Source organism: Berghia stephanieae, chromosome 4 (genome assembly GCF_034508935.2).
Source record: "Berghia stephanieae isolate SIO BIC M18660-M18661 chromosome 4, UCSD_Bste_1.3, whole genome shotgun sequence".
Taxonomy (NCBI): domain Eukaryota; kingdom Metazoa; phylum Mollusca; class Gastropoda; order Nudibranchia; family Aeolidiidae; genus Berghia; species Berghia stephanieae.
Window position 1 is genome coordinate 76431734 of NC_088363.1, and position 20741 is coordinate 76452474.

The 20741-nt window shown below is 34.5% G+C and overlaps 1 protein-coding gene across 1 annotated transcript in view; it reads right to left on the reverse strand.

The window, feature by feature from the left end:
• The window catches only part of LOC144971270 (small ribosomal subunit protein mS22-like), a 33784-nt gene extending 14361 nt beyond the window's left edge, over positions 1-19423 (reverse strand). The window contains exons 1-5 of the mRNA XM_078911878.1: positions 19275-19423; positions 13011-13186; positions 11201-11368; positions 10383-10526; positions 8634-8717 (exon numbers count right to left, since the gene is read on the reverse strand). Coding sequence (XP_078768004.1) covers positions 8634-8717; positions 10383-10526; positions 11201-11368; positions 13011-13186; positions 19275-19395 — 693 coding nt within the window. The 5' untranslated portion in view covers positions 19396-19423. The remainder of the gene's footprint in view (positions 1-8633; positions 8718-10382; positions 10527-11200; positions 11369-13010; positions 13187-19274) is intronic.
• Between the last annotated feature and the right edge of the window lie 1318 nt (positions 19424-20741).

Genomic DNA, 20741 nt, shown 5'->3' on the forward strand with positions numbered 1-20741 from the left:
CCCTATGGATGTTCGTCAACAACAGAGAGCTGTCATTGAATTTCTTGTTCTCGAAAGAAAAACTTTGAGTAATATTTTCAAATGCCTCAAGAAAGGTAGAAGCAGTGTTTTCAGGTGGGTTGAACGTGTAAAAGAAAATGAGAAGCAATCCAAAACAATCTGACACCCCTCAACCTTGTCTTTATCTGACACTCCTCGTGATGGTCGACCTCCAAGCAGTGTCAACTCAATAAATCAAATAAAGACATAAGCGGCATTGATCAAATCTGACAGAGGAATACCTCTTGATGAGATAGCAGGAGACCTTGAAATCAGTCATGGAAGTGCCCATCAACTCGTTAAATATTTGAGATTCTCAAAGGTCTGTGCTCGTTGGGTACCTAGGCAGTTAAGTTCACATGCGCGAAAGGCAGCTTTCTCAGTGGAATAATCACTGGAGATGAAAACTGGGTTCATCATTATGAATCTGAGTCAAAGAGACAATGAATGGAATGCCAAAATCCCTCTTTCTTCCCCAAGGACCAAAAAATTAAAAACTGAGAAATCAGCTGGGAAACTTATGGCCACAGTGTTTTGGGACATTAGAAGTGTGAGCCATGTTGATTTCCTACCACAGGGTGCCACTGTCAACTCTGAGCGGTACATACAGACTCTGAAGCAGCTGAATGCACGAATTTGCTGAGTCAGACCGGATTTGGAGATGGAGAGAGTACCGTTTCTTCATGACAATGCCTGTCCACAATCAAGTGCCTGGACAAGGGAGATAATCACATCATTTGGATGGACAACGCTGTCTCATCCTCCTTATTCACCAGACTTGGCACCTCAGACTTTCATCTTTTTGGTCCACTGAAGGAGGCATTGAGGGGACATCACTTTGAAGGTGATGAAGAAGCCAAAACAGCAGTGAAAAATTGACTCAAAGCTCAGTCAACTCAGTTTTACGAGGACGGGATATGTCACAGTAAAGGTTGTTCACAATTATCTTATTAAATTTTACTTTATTAAGAACTGAATTCATCTCACTCCAGTTATATTTCGGTAGGCTTAGATAAACTTTACCTTCTAATATTAGATCGTCTTTCCTTTTATAGCCTTCCCTCGAATTAATTTCTAATTAGTGAATACTTTTCGTTCTACATTCTGTCACGTAGCCACTTATTATAAAAGCTGATAGGTCTAACACTCTACACTCACTTTCTCTCCACAATCTATGCCGGACGGCCAGTCGCTCTATTCCTATATATATATTGTAAGATTTTTATCTTTTGGGACTTTGTAGATATTATATCTACACCATTAAGACGCCGGAGCTTTTAACTTTGATTGTATAATCTTCAAGGATCAAACCCAAGCCCGCTGTACTACACTATAACCTCTTACCAATTGCCTGGAAGTGGAATTTTACGAGTCCAATCCTGTTATCAGAGGAATAGATCATCCAAGCCCATCAACTGCCTGGAAACGTAACTTATGAACCCGACATATTATCATAAGTTACGTAAAATATTCATATCTCTATTTGTAACTGCCACGATCACTGTTTATCTCTTTTAATTAAATTTCATCATTATTTTTATTTCATTGTAAACAAATCGTTAATTGTTTTTCATTTATAGTAACTAGTAAATTCTGGGGCCTCATTCTACATATATCTTTATGCATAGTCGAGTAGCTCTTTACTCACTTGAGACCATGACATTTTGGAGGGGACACATATAAAGAATTGAATTTATTTAGTTACTTATATCTATTTCATCTAACCTTAAAGTTTAAATTGTAAAACTCTTAATTGCCCCACTTGATCATATTTTAATTGAACTCCCTATTTACAGGATTAATTTTTTTTCTCTTTTTTCATTTCTTCATTTAAATGGAATAGCAATTTATCCATTCATTCTTTCATTCAAATTGAATAGCATTTTATTGATTCATTCCTTCATTCATTTATTCATTTATAAATTATTCATTCATTCATTGTTCATTCATTTATTCATTCATTCATTCATTCATCCATTCATTCGTTTATTCACTCATTTATCCAATCATTCATACATTTATTCCTCCCTTCATTCTTTCATTCATACATTATCCATTCATTCATTTATTCATCTATTCACTCAGTTTTTCATTCATTCATTCATTCCTTGTCCACTTTGTTATTATATCACTCATTTCATTTTGTTGTTTGCCTCATTCATGAATTGTTTTCAATATGTTTACATTCCATAACGATTCATTCACCTGTCATCCAATCACTCAGTGTTGTGAACACATTTTGTAACTATTGTAAATCTTACGATATTTTATTGTTTTGTATTTCAGACATCACTGTTAAACACTCTTCAATGCCTAATTACAATTGTTGAACAACCATTGAACAAGAGAGAGGTCCCAGCCACGAACTGAGTTGGTAAATATATCCTTCATTATTCTCTTTTACATGAGTTGGGCATCACATAGTAACTATAGACATCGTGATTTGTTTTGCATAGTGATTTGTTTTAAATGCATTTTTGGCATATTACTGTTACTGAAAACCACTTATATATTATGTTCTGAAAAGTGAGTCTTTAAAAACTAAATAATAATAAAAGGAGTCTACTAGCCGTCGTGTTATATTTAGTGATAGATAACTTGGGATTATTTTGGCATCCTATTATTGTTATCATACTCTAGTATATTAGCGTCATTGCAAATAATTGTACACAAACTAACGACGAGTCACACACATTGGTGATACATTTTTCGTAGTAACATAGTTTAGAGTACACGCGATTGACACATTGTTATTGACACAAGTCATAATAACTCCGCATTGTATTGACACATTGCTTTATAAGATATAACGATAAAAGGCATCAAATTCAACATACATAATAAGTTGAAATAAGAGAGAGAGATTTCTAAAAATAGAACAGTTCATTCCAGTAAGTGTAAATAAATAAAACAGTCAGTAACAGTATCCTGTCAATATAATATATATAAAATATCGTAACTAATTTATTGCAACATGGAAGCATATAAAAGATACTTAAGTCTCGCAAAGGACTTAGAAATACCCCAGGAAAGAATATTTTCATGGTGCGAAGAGAAAGTAAAAGAAGAAAAAGAACATGAAGAAAGAATTCGTAGAGAAGAAAATGAAGAAAGAATTCGTAAAGAAGAAAAAGAACACGAAGAAAGAATTCGTAGAGAAGAAAATGAAGAAAGAATTCGTAAAGAAGAAAAAGAACACGAAGAAAGAATTCGTAGAGAAGAAAAAGAACACGAAGAAAGAATACGTAGAGAAGAACGAGAAGAAAGAGTCCAAGAAAGGGAACTAAAAAGACAAATAGCTTTAGCAGAAGAAGAAACCAAAAGGACCCAAATGATGCTGGAAATTGAAAAAACAAAAACCGGTCATGAAAGAAAACATAATAATAGTGATGAATTTTTCGTGAAACTTCCACGCATGCCAACATACGATGAACGCTCAGACTGTTTAGAATCCTTCTTACACCGATTCGAAGTTCAGGCTAAAGGTTATCGTTGGCCAGAAAGCAAATGGGCCACAGCCTTGATTAACTGCTTATCTGGAGAACCGCTAAAAGTTTTCTATACCTTAACAACTGAAGATGCAGATGATTATGGTAAAATTAAAGACGCTCTACTAAAAAGATTTAGATTAACAGAAGATGGTTACCAGGAAAGGTTTCACACTGCAAAACCGGAAAGTGGAGAAGACTTTAATACATTCGTGAACCGAATTACTCATTTCTAAATCGGTGGCTTGAGTTGGCAAACGTAAAACAAGACGACTTTGCAGGCCTTTACTATCTCACGCTGAAGAATCGAATCTATCAAGCTTGCAACCCAGATTTAGTCGCATTCTTTAAAGAGAGAAAGCCAGAAAACTTGGACAAATTAAAAATCTACGCAGAAAACTTTAACAGCGCACATCCATTGACACCCCTTAGCAGAACATTGAAGGACCCATACTACGCTGCTGCTGCTCAGAGTCCAGGTACACCTAAAGTTCAATACTCAAATAGAACGAGCCGATCAATCACTCGGAACACGCAAGTGAAACAGGATGACCATAGTAACAAACCATGGAACAAACAGTTCAATAGAGACCATAGCCGACCCTATCAAAACAAAACAAGAAATAGCACTGACAATAATACTGAGTATAAGAAAACCAACAAACCTATAATTAAATGTCAATATTGTGGAATGAAAGGCCACACAGCAGACAAATGTTACAAAATCGTGGGATATCCAAAAGAAACTGCAAATGCATCACTCCAAACAGGTGTAAACAATCAGACACGAGTAATGTCAGGAGAAAATATAAATGTATATTGCGTGAAAGGTATGTCACTTTTAACACAAACTCACAAATCAGGATCTCTATTTTTTTGTGAAGGCAAAGCTAATGGAACTGATTGCAAAATATTGAGAGACACAGGATGCAGTACAGTAGGAATAAAAGCATCTTTGATCAATGACGAAGACAAAACTGGAAAAACGGTACAATGCATCACATTCAGTGGCACAGTCGAAACCTTTGAAACAGCTAATGTGTACATAGAAACCCCATACTATACAGGAATAGTGGAATGCTGTATACTTCCCAACCCCGTCGCTGATGTTATTGTTGGCAATATAAAAGGTCTTAAAGACAACCCAACAGATGTAAAAGAATGGTCATTAACCCAAGAAACAGCTTGTCTAGCAGAAACAAGAAAGATGACTAAGACAACAGAGAAGCCAATGACTATTTCTCTTGAACCACAACAATTTGACAGGAACACGTTCATAGAAGAACAGAAAAAGGACCCGACTTTAACTTCATATTTCAATATCGCAAACAAAGGGACGAAATCAAAAGTTGAATACATCATTGAAAAAGATATTCTGTTCAGGTTACATAGGAAAAGAAACAAAATAGCTAAACAACTGGTCACGCCGAGTATTTACAGAAACAAAATCCTTGGAATAGCGCACGATTCAATAACTTCTGGACATCTTGGGAGCTCTTCCACATTGAAGAGAATATCCGAGAATTTCACATGGCCTGGAATTACTAAAGACGTCCGAGAATATGTGAAATCTTGTGACACATGCCAAAGAAGAGTCGCAAAAGGCAGAATACCGAGATTGCCATTAGAGACAACCCCAGTTATTGAAAAAGTTTTTCAAAAAGTTGCAATTGACATTATAGGCCCTTTAACAAAATCAGATAGAAACCATACACACATACTAACACTAGTCGATTACGCAACCAGGTGGCCAGAAGCGATAGCATTGAAATCAACTACATCGGATCACATAGCTGAAGCATTGATGACAATTTTTACTAGAATAGGCATACCAAATGAGATACTGTCGGACAATGGACCCCAATTTACATCACATATGATGCATGAAACCATGAAACTCATGGGAATCCAACACTCATTCACAACTCCCTACCACCCCCAAGCAAATGGTCTTTGTGAAAGATTTAATGGCACTCTAAAGAATATGTTAAGAAAAGTATCAGCAGAAAAACCAGATGATTGGGACAGATACTTACCAGCAATCCTATTTGCATATAGAGAAATACCCCAAGAATCTACAGGCTACTCCCCATTTGAGTTGATGTATGGACGATCACCTCGCGGCCCGATCAATATAGTAGCCGACATTTGTAAAGGGAATGAGGAGGACAATAACGAAATTATGTTTGCTTACGAATATGTAAGAAACCTGAAAGACAGAATAGAGGATACATGTAAGCTAGCACAGGAATCCGTCACTAAAAAAGCAGAGAAATACAAGGAATACTCTGATCGCAAAAGCAAATCAAGAAAATTTGAGATTGGTGACAAAGTACTAATACTCTTACCCGATGACTCGAGTAAACTTTTAGCTACATGGAAAGGACCATTCAAAATAACAGCAGTAAAATCTAATGTTAATTACGAGATTAAAATTAACAACACAACAAAGACATTCCATGCAAATATGCTAAAAAAATATTTTGATAGAGACACAGTGTCGCAACCTATGTTTACTAATATCGAAGCTTCAAATGCAGGATCAATCATACCGTTGGTCATGGGACACAGACACCCGAGACAGAAAAACAAACAAAAATCGCACAATTGCAACCACCTAAGACAAAAAAAGAAGTACGCAAAGTACTTGGGCTCCTAAATTTTTACAGGAAATACATTTACAACTTCGCGCACATCGCGACACCGCTAACAAATCTGACAAAGAATGGGTCACCGAACAAAATTGTTTGGACAGAAGCGTGTCAGAATAGCTTTAACCAATTAAAGGCATTACTCTGTTCAGAACCAATTCTTAAATTACCCGACATGTCAAAAGAATTTGTTGTAAGAACTGACGCGTCTGATAAGGGCATCGCAGGTGTACTATTACAGGAGCATGAGGGAACTCTAATGCCTTGCTTATATGCAAGCAGAAAATTATTGGACAGAGAATCACGATACTCTGTAATAGAGCGTGAAGGACTGGCCATCGTCTTTGCTTTAAAGACATTCAGCAGATATCTACTGCTAAAAGAGTTTGTGGTCGAAACGGACCATAAACCACTCACGTACATAAGAAATAACAAAATGAATAATAGTAGAGTACTAAGGTGGAGTCTATTTTTGCAAAATTACACTTTCAGTATCTCTCACATACCAGGTTGTGAAAATATTCACGCCGACCTACTTTCTCGATTAGTGTAATGACGTGAGAAGGGTATAACTTAACCTCCCATGCATACTGTTAGTTACCTCGCAAATTATGCCAAATCAGAACGCACAAATTCAATAATTTTATTTGTAAACATGATGACCCAACTTAATGTAACATTGAGTATTGTTTGGATATATATACCATACCCATTCATGATTTGGGAAATCTTCTCTTTATCTATTATTGTTATGAATTTTCACTCATTTATGATTAATAATTGAAATGTCAATATTCCATTTACATTTTCATTCATTTCATTCAGTAAATTACCTTCATATCATCGACTTAAACCATGCTTCATTGCCATCACTATTGTTTATCACAATGATTTGTAATCACATTGCCATCATGTTGTTCATCACAATGATTTGTAATCACAATCTTTCATTGTTATTGTCACCCATTCATATACCTACGTTAATATAAACATTTCCATGTCTAGTTAATAAATAATTTAATTGTAGCACAAATCATAACAATGGATTAATGCTAGAGTATCATGATAGTAAATTTACTTCCGTTTGTAAAATCTATCTTTCCCATAATGGTTAAAGAGTATATTTTAAACGTGGGTGGGGGGTGTCACAGTAAAGGTTGTTCACAATTATCTTATTAAATTTTATTTTATTAAGAACTGAATTCATCTCACTCCAGTTATATTTCGGTAGGCTTAGATAAACTTTACCTTCTAATATTAGATCGTCTTTCCTTTTATAGCCTTCCCTCGAATTAATTTCTAATTAGTGAATACTTTTCGTTCTACATTCTGTCACGTAGCCACTTATTATAAAAGCTGATAGGTCTAACACTCTACACTCACTTTCTCTCCACAATCTATGCCGGACGGCCAGTCGCTCTATTCCTATATATATATTGTAAGATTTTTATCTTTTGGGACTTTGTAGATATTATATCTACACCATTAAGACGCCGGAGCTTTTAACTTTGATTGTATAATCTTCAAGGATCAAACCCAAGCCCGCTGTACTACACTATAACCTCTTACCAATTGCCTGGAAGTGGAATTTTACGAGTCCAATCCTGTTATCAGAGGAATAGATCATCCAAGCCCATCAACTGCCTGGAAACGTAACTTATGAACCCGACATATTATCATAAGTTACGTAAAATATTCATATCTCTATTTGTAACTGCCACGATCACTGTTTATCTCTTTTAATTAAATTTCATCATTATTTTTATTTCATTGTAAACAAATCGTTAATTGTTTTTCATTTATAGTAACTAGTAAATTCTGGGGCCTCATTCTACATATATCTTTATGCATAGTCGAGTAGCTCTTTACTCACTTGAGACCATGACAGGATATACATGCCCTTACAAAAAGGTGGACTGTGGCTATCGAGAGAGACAGAGACTTTGTTAAGAAGTAGCATTCTACTTGGCTAATGCCAAGCTTTAATTTGAGGTATGATGCATGTTATTGATTCAATTTGTTTTAAAGTAATAACCAGAATCCCATTACTTTTTGACTCACCCTTGAAAAAAAATAAAAACGAAGATTATTAAAATTTCACAACTACTTATAGAAAAAAGATTAATGGTGCTTTATTTGTCTTTTTAATTATTTCAAATGAATCCATCCACAACTTTTTGTTCCAGTAACTATTGAAATAAACATGATCCATACCCATGTAAATCTGAACAATAAGAGCAATCTTTTAATGGTGATTTGGCTTTAATTATTTCAAATGAATTCACCAACAAACAGCTGTTTTTTACAAGTTACTTTTGAAACAAACTGTATAAAAATACACAGAGTTATGATCCATAAATTAGTAAATTCCCATTGGAATAATTCGAAGGTCAAAGACAATTAAGTGTTGGGGATATGGCTCTACACAAACATTTTGTTTTCAAATGATAATTACCCTCAGGAAATCTGGGTCATCAGGTTCAAATTGTGCACACGCTCTTTCCAAAATGTAAATAAATTTCTTCTCTGATATCAATCTCTGAATTTAAAAAGAGGAAAATTGTTTTTTTTAAAAACATTTATTATAAATTTATACATATCAATATCAGATGGACATAAAAAAAAGAAGAACTGATTTTAATGGTCTTGTAACTACCTGAATAATTTCCTGTACCAAGGAAAAAATATGTGGACATATAAAGCAATCATATTCTAGAGTTGCTAACCGATTATGTCAATGAAACAAGATATTAAACAACTAAAACTTAACATTTTCGATTAAAAATCAGAAATATTAAGTCAAAAGTTTGATTTTAAAAAACAAATAAAACAAACAAAAAAACAAACAATTATTTCATTCAAAATGTCACAGACTGGCCTTTGTTTTACCTTAAATAAATAGAAATATTAGGAAAAATAAGGGAAATAAACGAAAGTTGGCAACTAAGTCTATGACGCTTTACCTATTATGCAAAGTTTTATTGAATATTCTGTAAACAAATAAATTAAAAAATGTTTTTGAAAGACACATGGAAAAACTAATAATAATCACATGGCACATAAATGCAGAGCAAAGTTCTCAGCCTCATTTAATGTTACTAATTTATAGCTTTAAAAAAAATTTACCTTGAGAAAGCCATGGTTAACATAACAAATTATTATAATTTCCCTGTTCACACTTGCTGCATTGAAATTTAAATAATATCTTTCAAGTTATGATACAATAGTACTTATTTCATTGTGATCACTTCTATCAAATGTTTGGGAGTTTTTTCTAAGGGTTTTACAGCACTAATGACACATTTAGGTCATTTCAGCGCAGTAAAAAGGAAGAAAACAGGATAGTTAAATACTCTAGAATTGCATTCGTAAGCGCAGACAATGGGAAATCACTCAAATAGGGAACAGATGTAGATTCCAAGAGCAGACTATCAGTATTCTTAGTTTGAGCTCATCTAAAAGTCTAATCCAGACACAGGCACAGGATCCCACTAAGAGGAATTCCATTATATATTCAAAACACAAAATATATCCATACATACCAGATAAAAAAAAGTATGAAAAACCATCTCCCTAAAACTATAGCTATACATTTGAATGTTTCCCTCCCAGCCAAGGACTTTGGCCAGGGGCAGGACAAACCAAGTAATCCAATTCCGAGACAAAGACAGAAAGCAACTCGGAAAAGAGACAAAGGGGGATAGACGACAGTAAATGACCTCCTGGGCACTATGGGAGATACTATCAAATTTTCAGTTTCAGGGGGAAAGAAATTCAAAATTTATTAAAATTCTGAAAAAGTTCTAATCAAACAGCTTGCTTTCCGATTAAAAAGTAGAAATTGTATGAATGAATTCTGTCACAAAACAATCTTTATAAATAAATAGCTTTTCAAACCAATTGTCATTCCAATCACTGGCTTCAACTGTATCAATAAAAGTTTGGTCTGCACACTAAAAGAAAAAGAAAAAGAAAAAAAAAAAAAACAGGAACAAAAGGCAAAAAGACATTTTAGTAAAACTTCATATTTCATCTCAATCTAAACGTTAACCCTTCACGCACACTACAGAAACAATGAGGAACTCTGAATATAGTCCCTTTTAAGATCTAAAATATAACAACTTGAAATCAAACCAACTGATAGGATAATAAAAAATAATCCTTCTTTGGATCCTTTACAAATTCTCTGATTAAAAATGAATACCTCCATATGGACTTCATCAAACATTTGAGGTTTAATTATACTTCGTCCTTCTCTGGGGTTGTATAGCTGATTCATTCTATCCCTAACATCCCAAGGTGCTACTCTTAGGGTTCCATCGACATCGCGTACAATCACACTTCTCTCCTGAAAAGAGAGTGAAAGATAAGACAATTGCGTTGATCCTTTATATAAAAAAAGTAATAAACTTGAATATTTTTGTCATACCAAGACATTATTGTATAAAATGCAATGGTAACTGTACAACAATCATTGAGCAATGATAAAAATCTTGTTGACTTGCACTTTTTTTCTTCTTTTTCAACAATAAAAATATGATAAAGAAGTGAGTGGCTTGAAATAATGGGACAAAAATTGAAAGGCTAATCTTAAACTTAACTTCAAAGTAACTAATTTAGGCACCATATATTGTTGTTCTTTCTTCAGTAATCTGTCTTTCCTTCTTATCAGGTAACTTTTTGTAATGTATTTGTAGATAAATGAGCTTATGTCAAATGTCTGGGGGGTTTTTTTGTATTGATTGTATTAAAAATTAGCAATGATATGAAATTCATTCAATAAAAGGTGACATTGCACATGGTGATTTTGAGTCTTTTCAGATCACCATACGACCAAGCAACATCAGGGATCTATTATGGAATTCTCTTTTTGGATTTGAATCTTCAACCTTGCAATCCACATATGAGTGATTTTACAACTATGACACAAACTCAACACTCAACCAAGATTCAAACTTCTTTGTGTATTTAATTAAAATTAATTAAAAACAAAATTGCTGATTTAATAAATTGTTTCCTTACCCTGTCTTTAAGGCCAAATGAGACATCTGAGAAAACATAACAACTTGAATCAAAATGAGCCAATTCAGGGTCGAGCGCCAGAGGTTCCTTAACAGGCTGTCTGGATTTCATATAAGGAGGCGGGTAGTCCAAGCACTTTGAAAGTTGTGCTTTGGCAGACACTTGCTCCTTTAAAGAAATTGAGTCAAAAAGAGTAAAAATCTGCTGAATCAAAAATAATCAGACTAATTGAAAAATAAACAAATAAAACAAAAATTGATAAACCATAAACAATTTGAATTGCCATTTTTAAAAATCTTTTTGTTCCTCATCAATATTTATATTCATCATCTTCCTTCTATAACTGCTAAATATAATCTGTCATGTTATTTCTATCCTGACAATACGAGAATCAAAACTTGTTTCAATGAAATTGAGGTATGGATGAATCACAACTGATTAAAAATGAGAGATAAAAAAATAAAGAAATATTGATAAAAAGAAAGACCAACCATAACCGGATGAAAAAAAATTGTTAAACATAATATTATTCTTGGTGGAAATATTATCGATATTGCCTCCAATACTAAAATCCTCCATGTTTACTTGGACTCTTCACTACTTTCTACATCTTTCCACATAATATCAAGCATCTTACTAGAAATGTATACAATGAGAAAAAGAAAATTGAAAAAGTTTGCCACCTCTCTCCTATCAACATAACTAGTTCCCTCTAAATTATTGTAATTCCCTTTTGGCACATACACAGAGCACGTTGGAAGTCTTCTAATTTGTACCAAACAAAGCTACCTAAATTGATTTTTATGACAAATTTACATCTGCATGATCTCTCCTTCACCAATTACACTGGTTGCTGTGGAAGACGGAATCATTTACAAGATTAAGCATGATTGTCTGTAAGACCCTCCAAACATAATATATTAAGGAACTGTTGAACATCTACAATCCTAGAAGACCCCTCAGATTCATGAGTGATGCCAATCTCTTAATCAAATCCAAATAATCACAAAATCATTGGACAGTCAATTCTTGGTGCCTCATTTCTGGAAATCTCTTCCACCAAAACTTAGATCTCCACAGTCCCTTGATGCATTTAAAACTGAATTGAAATGTCATCTTTTCACCTTAGTTGGTTATTAATAATTAATTGTGCAGTCACGTCTCTCCAATCCAAACACCTCTGTTCCCAGCATTTTGTCTGGATTATAGAGGCATCCGGATAGTAGAATAAGTCCCTAAAGTGTACTAAAAAATTTTTTTTTTAAATCTGTCCCCAGGCAACCTGTCCGAATAATGGAGACATCATGATTGTGGGATTCTGGATAAGAGAGACAGAACTGGGTATATTATATGTAATAATACAGCCTTATACACTGTATTGACATTTATGTGAAGCGATTAAGATGTTAAATACAGGGTAAAAAGTTATTTTAAAAGCCATTTAAAAAATATATCATCATCATCGCCGCCACCTTTGTCGTCATCGTCATCATCATCATCATCATCATCATCATCATCGTTATTATTATTATTATTATTATTATTATTATTATTATTATTATTATTATTATTATATTATTATTATTATTATTATTATTATTATTATTATTATTATTATTATTATTATTATTATTATAATCATCATCATTATCATTATTTACAATACAAACTTTTGAAAGTCCAATAATGTTAAGGTCCATTCTATCAAAATAAATTACAAAGAATTGCATCCTATTTCATTTATACATCTTATAATATCAAAATCTTCAATGACTTGGCATAATTGCATTCTACATGATAAAAAAATTACTTGGGCAAGTTCAGCATCAGTTAGAAGTTTATACACTGGTCTTTCCAGTGAAACTTTTTTTGGCCCTGACAATTTCATCAGATCAAATCCTGTGATCCGACGAAGGATATATTGCACTTCATCGCTTGCATAAAGAGGGAAAGGATCTTTGTCTAAATTTTGTGTGGGTGTTGATCCTGAAAAATAAAAAAAATTGACTATAAAGATTATTTCAATTTAAAATTTGCTTCCTCCATCTGAAACAATAGATCAAAAATTAGATGAGAAAAAGTATTCATAATAATTTATCTAATTTATCATAATGATTTTAGTTCCATTTTCATAACTGTAATCCGCATACATAAACCACTGAAACTATAGTAGCCCCTGATAATAAAGACATTTATATGTAGTCCTCAAATTAATTGTAATAAAAAATTATAGATAATAGAGGGATCTAAATTACAGTTCCTGAATCCCTAATCACCATTAAAGAATATAAGCTTTTACTAACAGTAACAGTCTGTGAGAATACCTAAGTAAACATCAACAATGAAATAAAGTTACAGATAGGTCTTATTAGTGACCACAATACAGAGACTAAAACAGCCTTACAAAACTGGAATAATTAGCGGGACTAGTATTATGCATAAACCAAAATTTAATCACATAACAACTGTAGAAGACAGCTTCCCTTGATGGAATTGAACAGGCAAAACATACAAAATTTGGGAAAAACAGGACAGTTTTTGTAGTTATATAAACTTTAAAACACCCCATTAAAATTGTTTGTCATTACCACCACTTAATAGTCCTGAAGAGGCAATTCAGAGTCGAGTTGAATAGTCTCCCGTGGCTATTCAGACTCAACTCCAATGGACGTGCGCAAACATAGGGGGACGCAGTACGGGCCGGCATGGCAGAGGTGACTGATAGAACAAAGAAGAAAATTCTGTTTGCCATTCTGACTCATTTGTATCCCTACTTTGACTTTAGAAGATCGTGTCTCTAATTCCTATTCTATTGACTTTGTGTAAATCGTTAGAAAAGCTTCCTTATAAATTTTGACTGACTTTTCCTCTCAATAGCCACAGCCCAATGGTCCCCTTAAGACAAATTACCAGACTATTAGCCATAGCCAGTAGAAAGCAGGATACGTGCATTTATAGAAATTGGTGTCGAGTCAATTATCGGTGAACCTTGTAGTATATTTTCAAAGATTCACCTTGCTCATTGTGCTTCATAGTGCTTTATCTATTCCACAAACAGACCATATATAACCACATTTACAAAGTCATCAGTATGGTGCAATGTTTGTACTCGCATTCTCACAATATATCTATCATTGCAGATAGCTAAGTATGCAATTTACACTTACAATGATTTGGATTTTTAATGCCTTACCTAATGTAATAATGCTTAGGAGTTTTGTAATCATTGTCAATCTCTTTGTCATAAGTCACAATTAACATTGCTTGACTTTGTTGCAAGCTGATACACTGTACCCCTCCCGCTTGGCCAAAGATATTCATGTCTTCAATAAAAAGAATGAAGTTTACAACAACAAAAATGTTTTTGGCTACCTCTATTTGCAGTAGTACTGCAAATAGTAATTTCCTCTATTTGCAGTAGCACTGCATCAAATGGTGATTTCCACTATTTGTAGTGGGACTACAAATAATAGATAGCTTTCATTTTCGTTATTTGCAGAATACCGTTCATTCCCATTATTTGCAGTTGTATTACAAATGCTCTGTTCAGGTTCGTTCTAAATTTGCATGTACCTACAACATGTTCAGTTCTACAGTAATTCCATTTTGAAATTCAAGTTTTCATGGTGAATTTTTTTGAAATTCAAGGATTAAAACAATGAAATATTGTTTTGACGCTTAAGTTTCTCCGCTATTGGGGACAACTTAATTCCTTAACTACTGTTTCCACAGTAATGTTTAAAGTTCATTTTTCTTCATTTTAGCTGAATACATCAATGCATTTGATTAAACAATAAATGTCATGGTACAATACACTGCCTTGCTGCCATTTGTCAGCTATGTTTTTATTTTCAAGATCTGAAATGGTATGAGGTGATTGTATCGCATTTAGGATGGGGTGTGATGATAAGATGGTGATGTAATGCTATTGTAAAGGTTTGGGAAAAAGGATGGTGATGTGTGGTGTTGTATAGTGTGTAGATGCGTATTGTAGTGTTGTATAATAGGAAATGTGATGTGTGGCACCATCTAGTAGTGTTTGTGTAGGATGGTGATGTGTTTTTGTAGTAGTGGTGGTAGGGTGGATGTGGTATGTTGTAGTTTAGTGGTAGGAATGTAGATGTGGCACTTATAGACAGTAGTATAGTAGTATGTGTAGGATGGTGATGTGTGGTTGATGTAGTAGTGATGGTGATGTGGTGGTTGTAGAGTATGGTAGGGATAGTCTGATATGTGATGTGTTTAGTAGTGTGGAGATGCTAATTGTGATTGTTGCGTGGGTAGGTAGGATGGTGAATGTGGGGTGTATATGAGGATAGGATGTGGTGTGTGTAGTTGTTGTAGTAGTGGTGATAGGGATGGTGATGTGGTGGTTTTTGTCGTGGTGGTGGTGGTACGGATAGTGATGTGGTGGTGGTTGTACTAGTGGTAGTAGGGTTGGTGATCTTATGTGGTTGTTGTAGTAGTGTGATGGTTGTTGTAGTAGTGGTGGTAGGGATAGTGATGTGGTGGTGGTTGTTGCACTAGTAGTGGTAGGGATAGTGATGTGGTGGATGTTGTAGTAGTGGTCATAGGGATGGTGATGTGGTGGTTGTAGTAGTGGTGATAAGGATGGTGATATGGTGGCTGTTGTAGTAGTGGTGATCGGGATGGTGATGTGGTGGTTTGCAAGGATGGTGAATTGGTGGTTGTTGTAGAGTGGTGATAGGGATGGTGATGTGGTGGTGGTTGTTGTAGTAGTTGTGGTGGTAAGGATGGTGAAGTGGTGGTTAGTGTAGTATTGGTAGTAGGGATGGTGATGTGGTGGTGGTTGTAGTTGAGGTGGTAGGGATGGTGATATGGTGTTGTAGTAGTGGTGGTAGGGAAATGATGTGGTGGTTGCAGTAGGTGTGGTGATGGTGATGCGGTGGTTGTTGTAGTAGTGGTGGCAAGGATGGTGATGTGGTGGTTGTAGCAGTGGTGATAGAAATAATGATGTAGTGGTAGTTGTAGTGGTGGTGGTAGAGATGGTGACCTGGTGGTTGTAGTAGTGGTGGTTGGAATTGTGATGTGGTGGTTATTGCAGTAGTGGTAGTAGTCTTGATGATGTGGTGCAGTGGATGTTGTAGTAGTGTGGTAGTGATGATGATTATGTGGTTGTGGTTGTAGTATAGGTGGTATTGATACCGATATGGTAGTGATTGCTGTATTCAGGTTGGTAGCGGTGAAGATGGTATTGTGGTTGTAGAAGTGGTGGTTGTGGTGATAGTGGTGGTTGTTGTACTGGTGGTGATACTGATGATGACAGACCTACCAAATTCAAAACTTCAAATTTAGTAATTTTTATGTCAATTTTTAGTAATTTGACAAGGAAATTTGTAATTTCTGAAATTGTGTACGAATAACCACAATTTGACATTGATGATCACTTCAACATTACAGTAATGAACATCGTCATGCTTATGCGTTGTAGAAATGCTTTATTATTTTTATTATTATTTATCATCATCATCATCATTATTATTATTATTATAGTTATTATTATTATTATTATTATTATTATTATTATTATTATTATTATTATTATTATTATTATTATTATTATTATTATTATTATTATTATCATTACTATTCTTCTTCTTCTTCTCATTATTTTTATGTTTTTTCATTATTATTAGTATTAGTATTATTTAAGTATTACTAAGAATTAAAAATTCGTAATTTTCCATAAAATTTCGTAATTGGCCATGAAATTAGTCTAAAATTCGTAAAATTCGGCAGGTATGTGATGAGTTTGATGATGATGATGTTGTGGTTGTAGAAGTGGTGATCTCACAAATTCAAGAAGTTTTCTCCGAGAATGAAATTCGAGGAATTTCCAAGATTTTTCTCAGTAAAATCAAATAAAGTTTTCAAGGAGGCCTTAAATTTAAGGAGGTTGTGGGAACCCTGAATGTTTCGTTATTTTGTGCCTAGAGCTTTATTGTATAAAGCTGTCATCTGCATTCTTTGCGGCCGCAAATATCAGGGCGTCCGCAAATTTTGGCAAATTTCCCAAAATTGGCAAATCGTGGCAAATTTTGGGAAAATTGGCAAATCGCGTGGCAAATTTTGGGAAAAAAAAGAAGCGAAAACAAAATAACGAAAAAAAAAGGTGCGAAACTTGAGAAATGTTGCAGCTTTGCCTGGGCCCAAACCAAGGGAAGCTACTCTCTACGGATAATGATCCTTTAAAATCTTTGTAACAACGCTATTCACAGTCATTTAATTTCTCAAGTCAATAAATTGTCTTTTATATATTTTTTTTTCTGTATTGCGTGTTAATTTTTACTGAAACGCTTTGTTCTCCTCAGCAAATTTTTTGGCAAATTGTGGTCTTTTTGGCAAATTTATTGGCAAATGTTGGGGTTTTTTTTGGCAAATTTTGGCAAATTTTAGGTCCCAATTTGGCAAAAAATGCAGATGACAGATAAAGGATTGGGTGCAATATATATAAACTTCATCATCATCATCATCATCATCATCATCATCATCATCATTATTATTATTATTATTATCATTATTATTATTATTATTATTATTATATTATTATTATTATTATTATTATTATTATTATTATTATTGTTATTATTATTATTATTATTATTATTATTATTATTATTATTATTATTATTATTATTATTATTATTATTATTATTATTATTATTTTTATTATTTTACATTTTGTTATTTGTAGTACTGCATATAGTAGTTTCTGTTCCTATTCATTACTTTCAGCAGTACTGCAAACTGATAAGTTTGTTTCGCATTTGCAGTATTTGAGGTGGTGGTTCGATTTGTTTTATCATTTGCAATATAGTTTATTAGATCAACATTGTTATTTGCAGTAGTACTGCATTTACAGCATTCATAATATAAAGAAATAAAATATATTGATTGAATGTTAAGATGAGGGTGATCCTGTCTTTGGAGTGGTTGAGATGATGATGTGATTGTGGTTGCTTTTCTCATCATGTAGTGGTGGTTGTTATGATGATGGTGAGGTTGTGGTTGTACTTCTACGTGTAATAATAGTGGTGGTTTCGGTCGTGGTATTGCATTTGATAATGATTATGATGACAATGACAACGATGATGATGTGTTGTTGTGTAGTGATGATGGTGGTGATGATGCAGTGGTAGTGATGATAATGATAAGGATCATGATTATGGTGCAATGGTGGTGACTGTTGCTGTAGTTTTGATAACGGTTTGGAGTTAGCTGTGGTGGGAGTAATGATGATGATGCGGTAGTGGTTGCAATAGTAGTGGTAGTTTATTGATGGTGGCGGTGGTTGTTATAGTATTGATAACGATGAGGTGGTAGCTGGAGTAGTGGTAGTAATGATGATGATGTGGTCGTTGTGGTTGTAAAGTGGTGGTAGCGATGATGACGAGTTTGATGATGTAAGTGTAAATATAAAATAAAAGTATAAGGTGGTGATGTTTGCTATAGTTTTGATAAGGATGTGGTAATAATAATAATAATAATAATAATAATAATAATAATAATAATAATAATAATAATAATAATAATAATAATAATAACAATAATAACAATAATAATAATAATAACAATAATAATAATAAATCTTTATTGTCCTCAAAAAAGTGGCAATGTGTCATTTGCTTACACATTTATAACAATACAATATTGACATTGACACACTCACTCAGATGCACACTAGTAACATCGCAGTCATCGAAAAAAAAATTTTTTAATACGGCATCAACAACAACAACGTCATCATCATCATAACAACCTTCCCAATATTTTCGTTCACTTTCACCACTCCCCCATAACACCATCACCATCTTCATCACACTCCATATTACATTATTATGTGATGGTGGTTGTGGTAGCAATGATAGTTTATTGATGGTACTTATATTATTTGCAGGAGTACTGAGATACGAGTCATGAACAACGACGAGAGTGAATGAGAGAAAAGAGAGAGAGAGAGAGAGAGAGAGAGAGAGAGAGAGAGAGAGAGAGAGAGAGAGAGAGAGAGAGAGAGAGAGAGAGAGAGAGAGAGAACAGAATGTTCGCCGCTCACCGTCCGTTTCTGATGATAAACAGACTATCCCAGAGTATCTAAAGTGACGACGAGCACTCAAGAATTGTCTCGTCGCCGCAATACCAGCAGCCAACTTTCTGAAAGTCATGGGAGCTGCCATGTTTGTTTAATGATTGCCAGGTTAATTTTCAAAACTTGCCAAGCAACTCATATTTAAATAGTTGAAAAATGTGTCAAATTAGTTATTTTTTTGTTTGTTTGTATAAAATGTAAGAAAGGGAACATTTGCTTTTAAAAAACAATTATGGGATGGCCCAGTTGTTCTCAATACTGTTCGAATTCCAACGACCTTAAAAATACGGTTTTTGGTATCATTTGGCACTAAAAGTGCCTAACTGGCAATCCGCATTTGTTACGGAAAGGAAAACAATTTTTTCACTGCGTAGCAGTTTTTTCACAGTAATATTTTTTATCTAAAAGAGTTCCATAATTGCTCGATGCTGTTTCCGCTGAGAAAATGAAGTGAGTAGGATAGTGCCAGAAGACTAAAGAAAAGAAAAATTTCGCGGCGGCGATGGGGGCTCGAACCCGTGACCTTACTGGTACGACACTCCGCCTGGCCGGGGAGATCGTGACTCTACCGTATGAGCTATCCACGACCCCTAAAAAAGTCGCTTCAAACTTGAGCCTCTCTCCCCGACCTCTTGAGATCACGGGTCCAACCCACACAAAGTTAGTTAGTCAGCATTTAAGCTTAATAGCCAATATTCTCAACACAAACATGTAACATAGAAAAGATTGAGACAGTGAGTATGCTCCAGTATTTGGGGTGAATTTTTAATTCAGTAAAGTGGGTGGAGCAGGCACTTATGTTGATAATAACAAGAAAATGAAGTGAGTAGGAAAGTGCCAGAAGACAACAGGGAATAAAAACTTCGCGGCGACGATGGGGGTTCGAACCACAGACTACCGTGTTAGCTACGGCTCGAACCCGCGACCTTACTATGCTGTACTGCAATGGACTCTTATTTTTCTGATCAAAGAGGTGTGGCACTCGTGTTATTTCGCTACACAAAACAAATCAATTGACTGTGCGTATTGAACCTGGGATTCTGATTGGTAAACACCAATGGGGATTAAACCAGGGACATTGAAGAGTATACCCGGGATAACGAGAGGTCAAGATCAGAGGGGAGGAAACCGAGAAACCCGGGAATGTGAACAGTAGTGTGGAAGGAACTGGAGAATACCATATGAAGACAGTGAAACAGGGACAAAAGTATATTATAACAAGCGGAGAGTAAACCCAGTTGAGATGTGAGTGGGGAGTAAAACTGCGACTATGGGATGGTGACATCGATGGGGAATTAACTGGGGGCACTATAAGATGTAGACACGAGTGGGAACTCAACCTGTGATTATAATAAGACACAAGAGAGGAATGTACCTGCATTTTGAGATTGACAAAAGTGGGGAGTGAACCCCGGACATTGAGAGGTGAACACC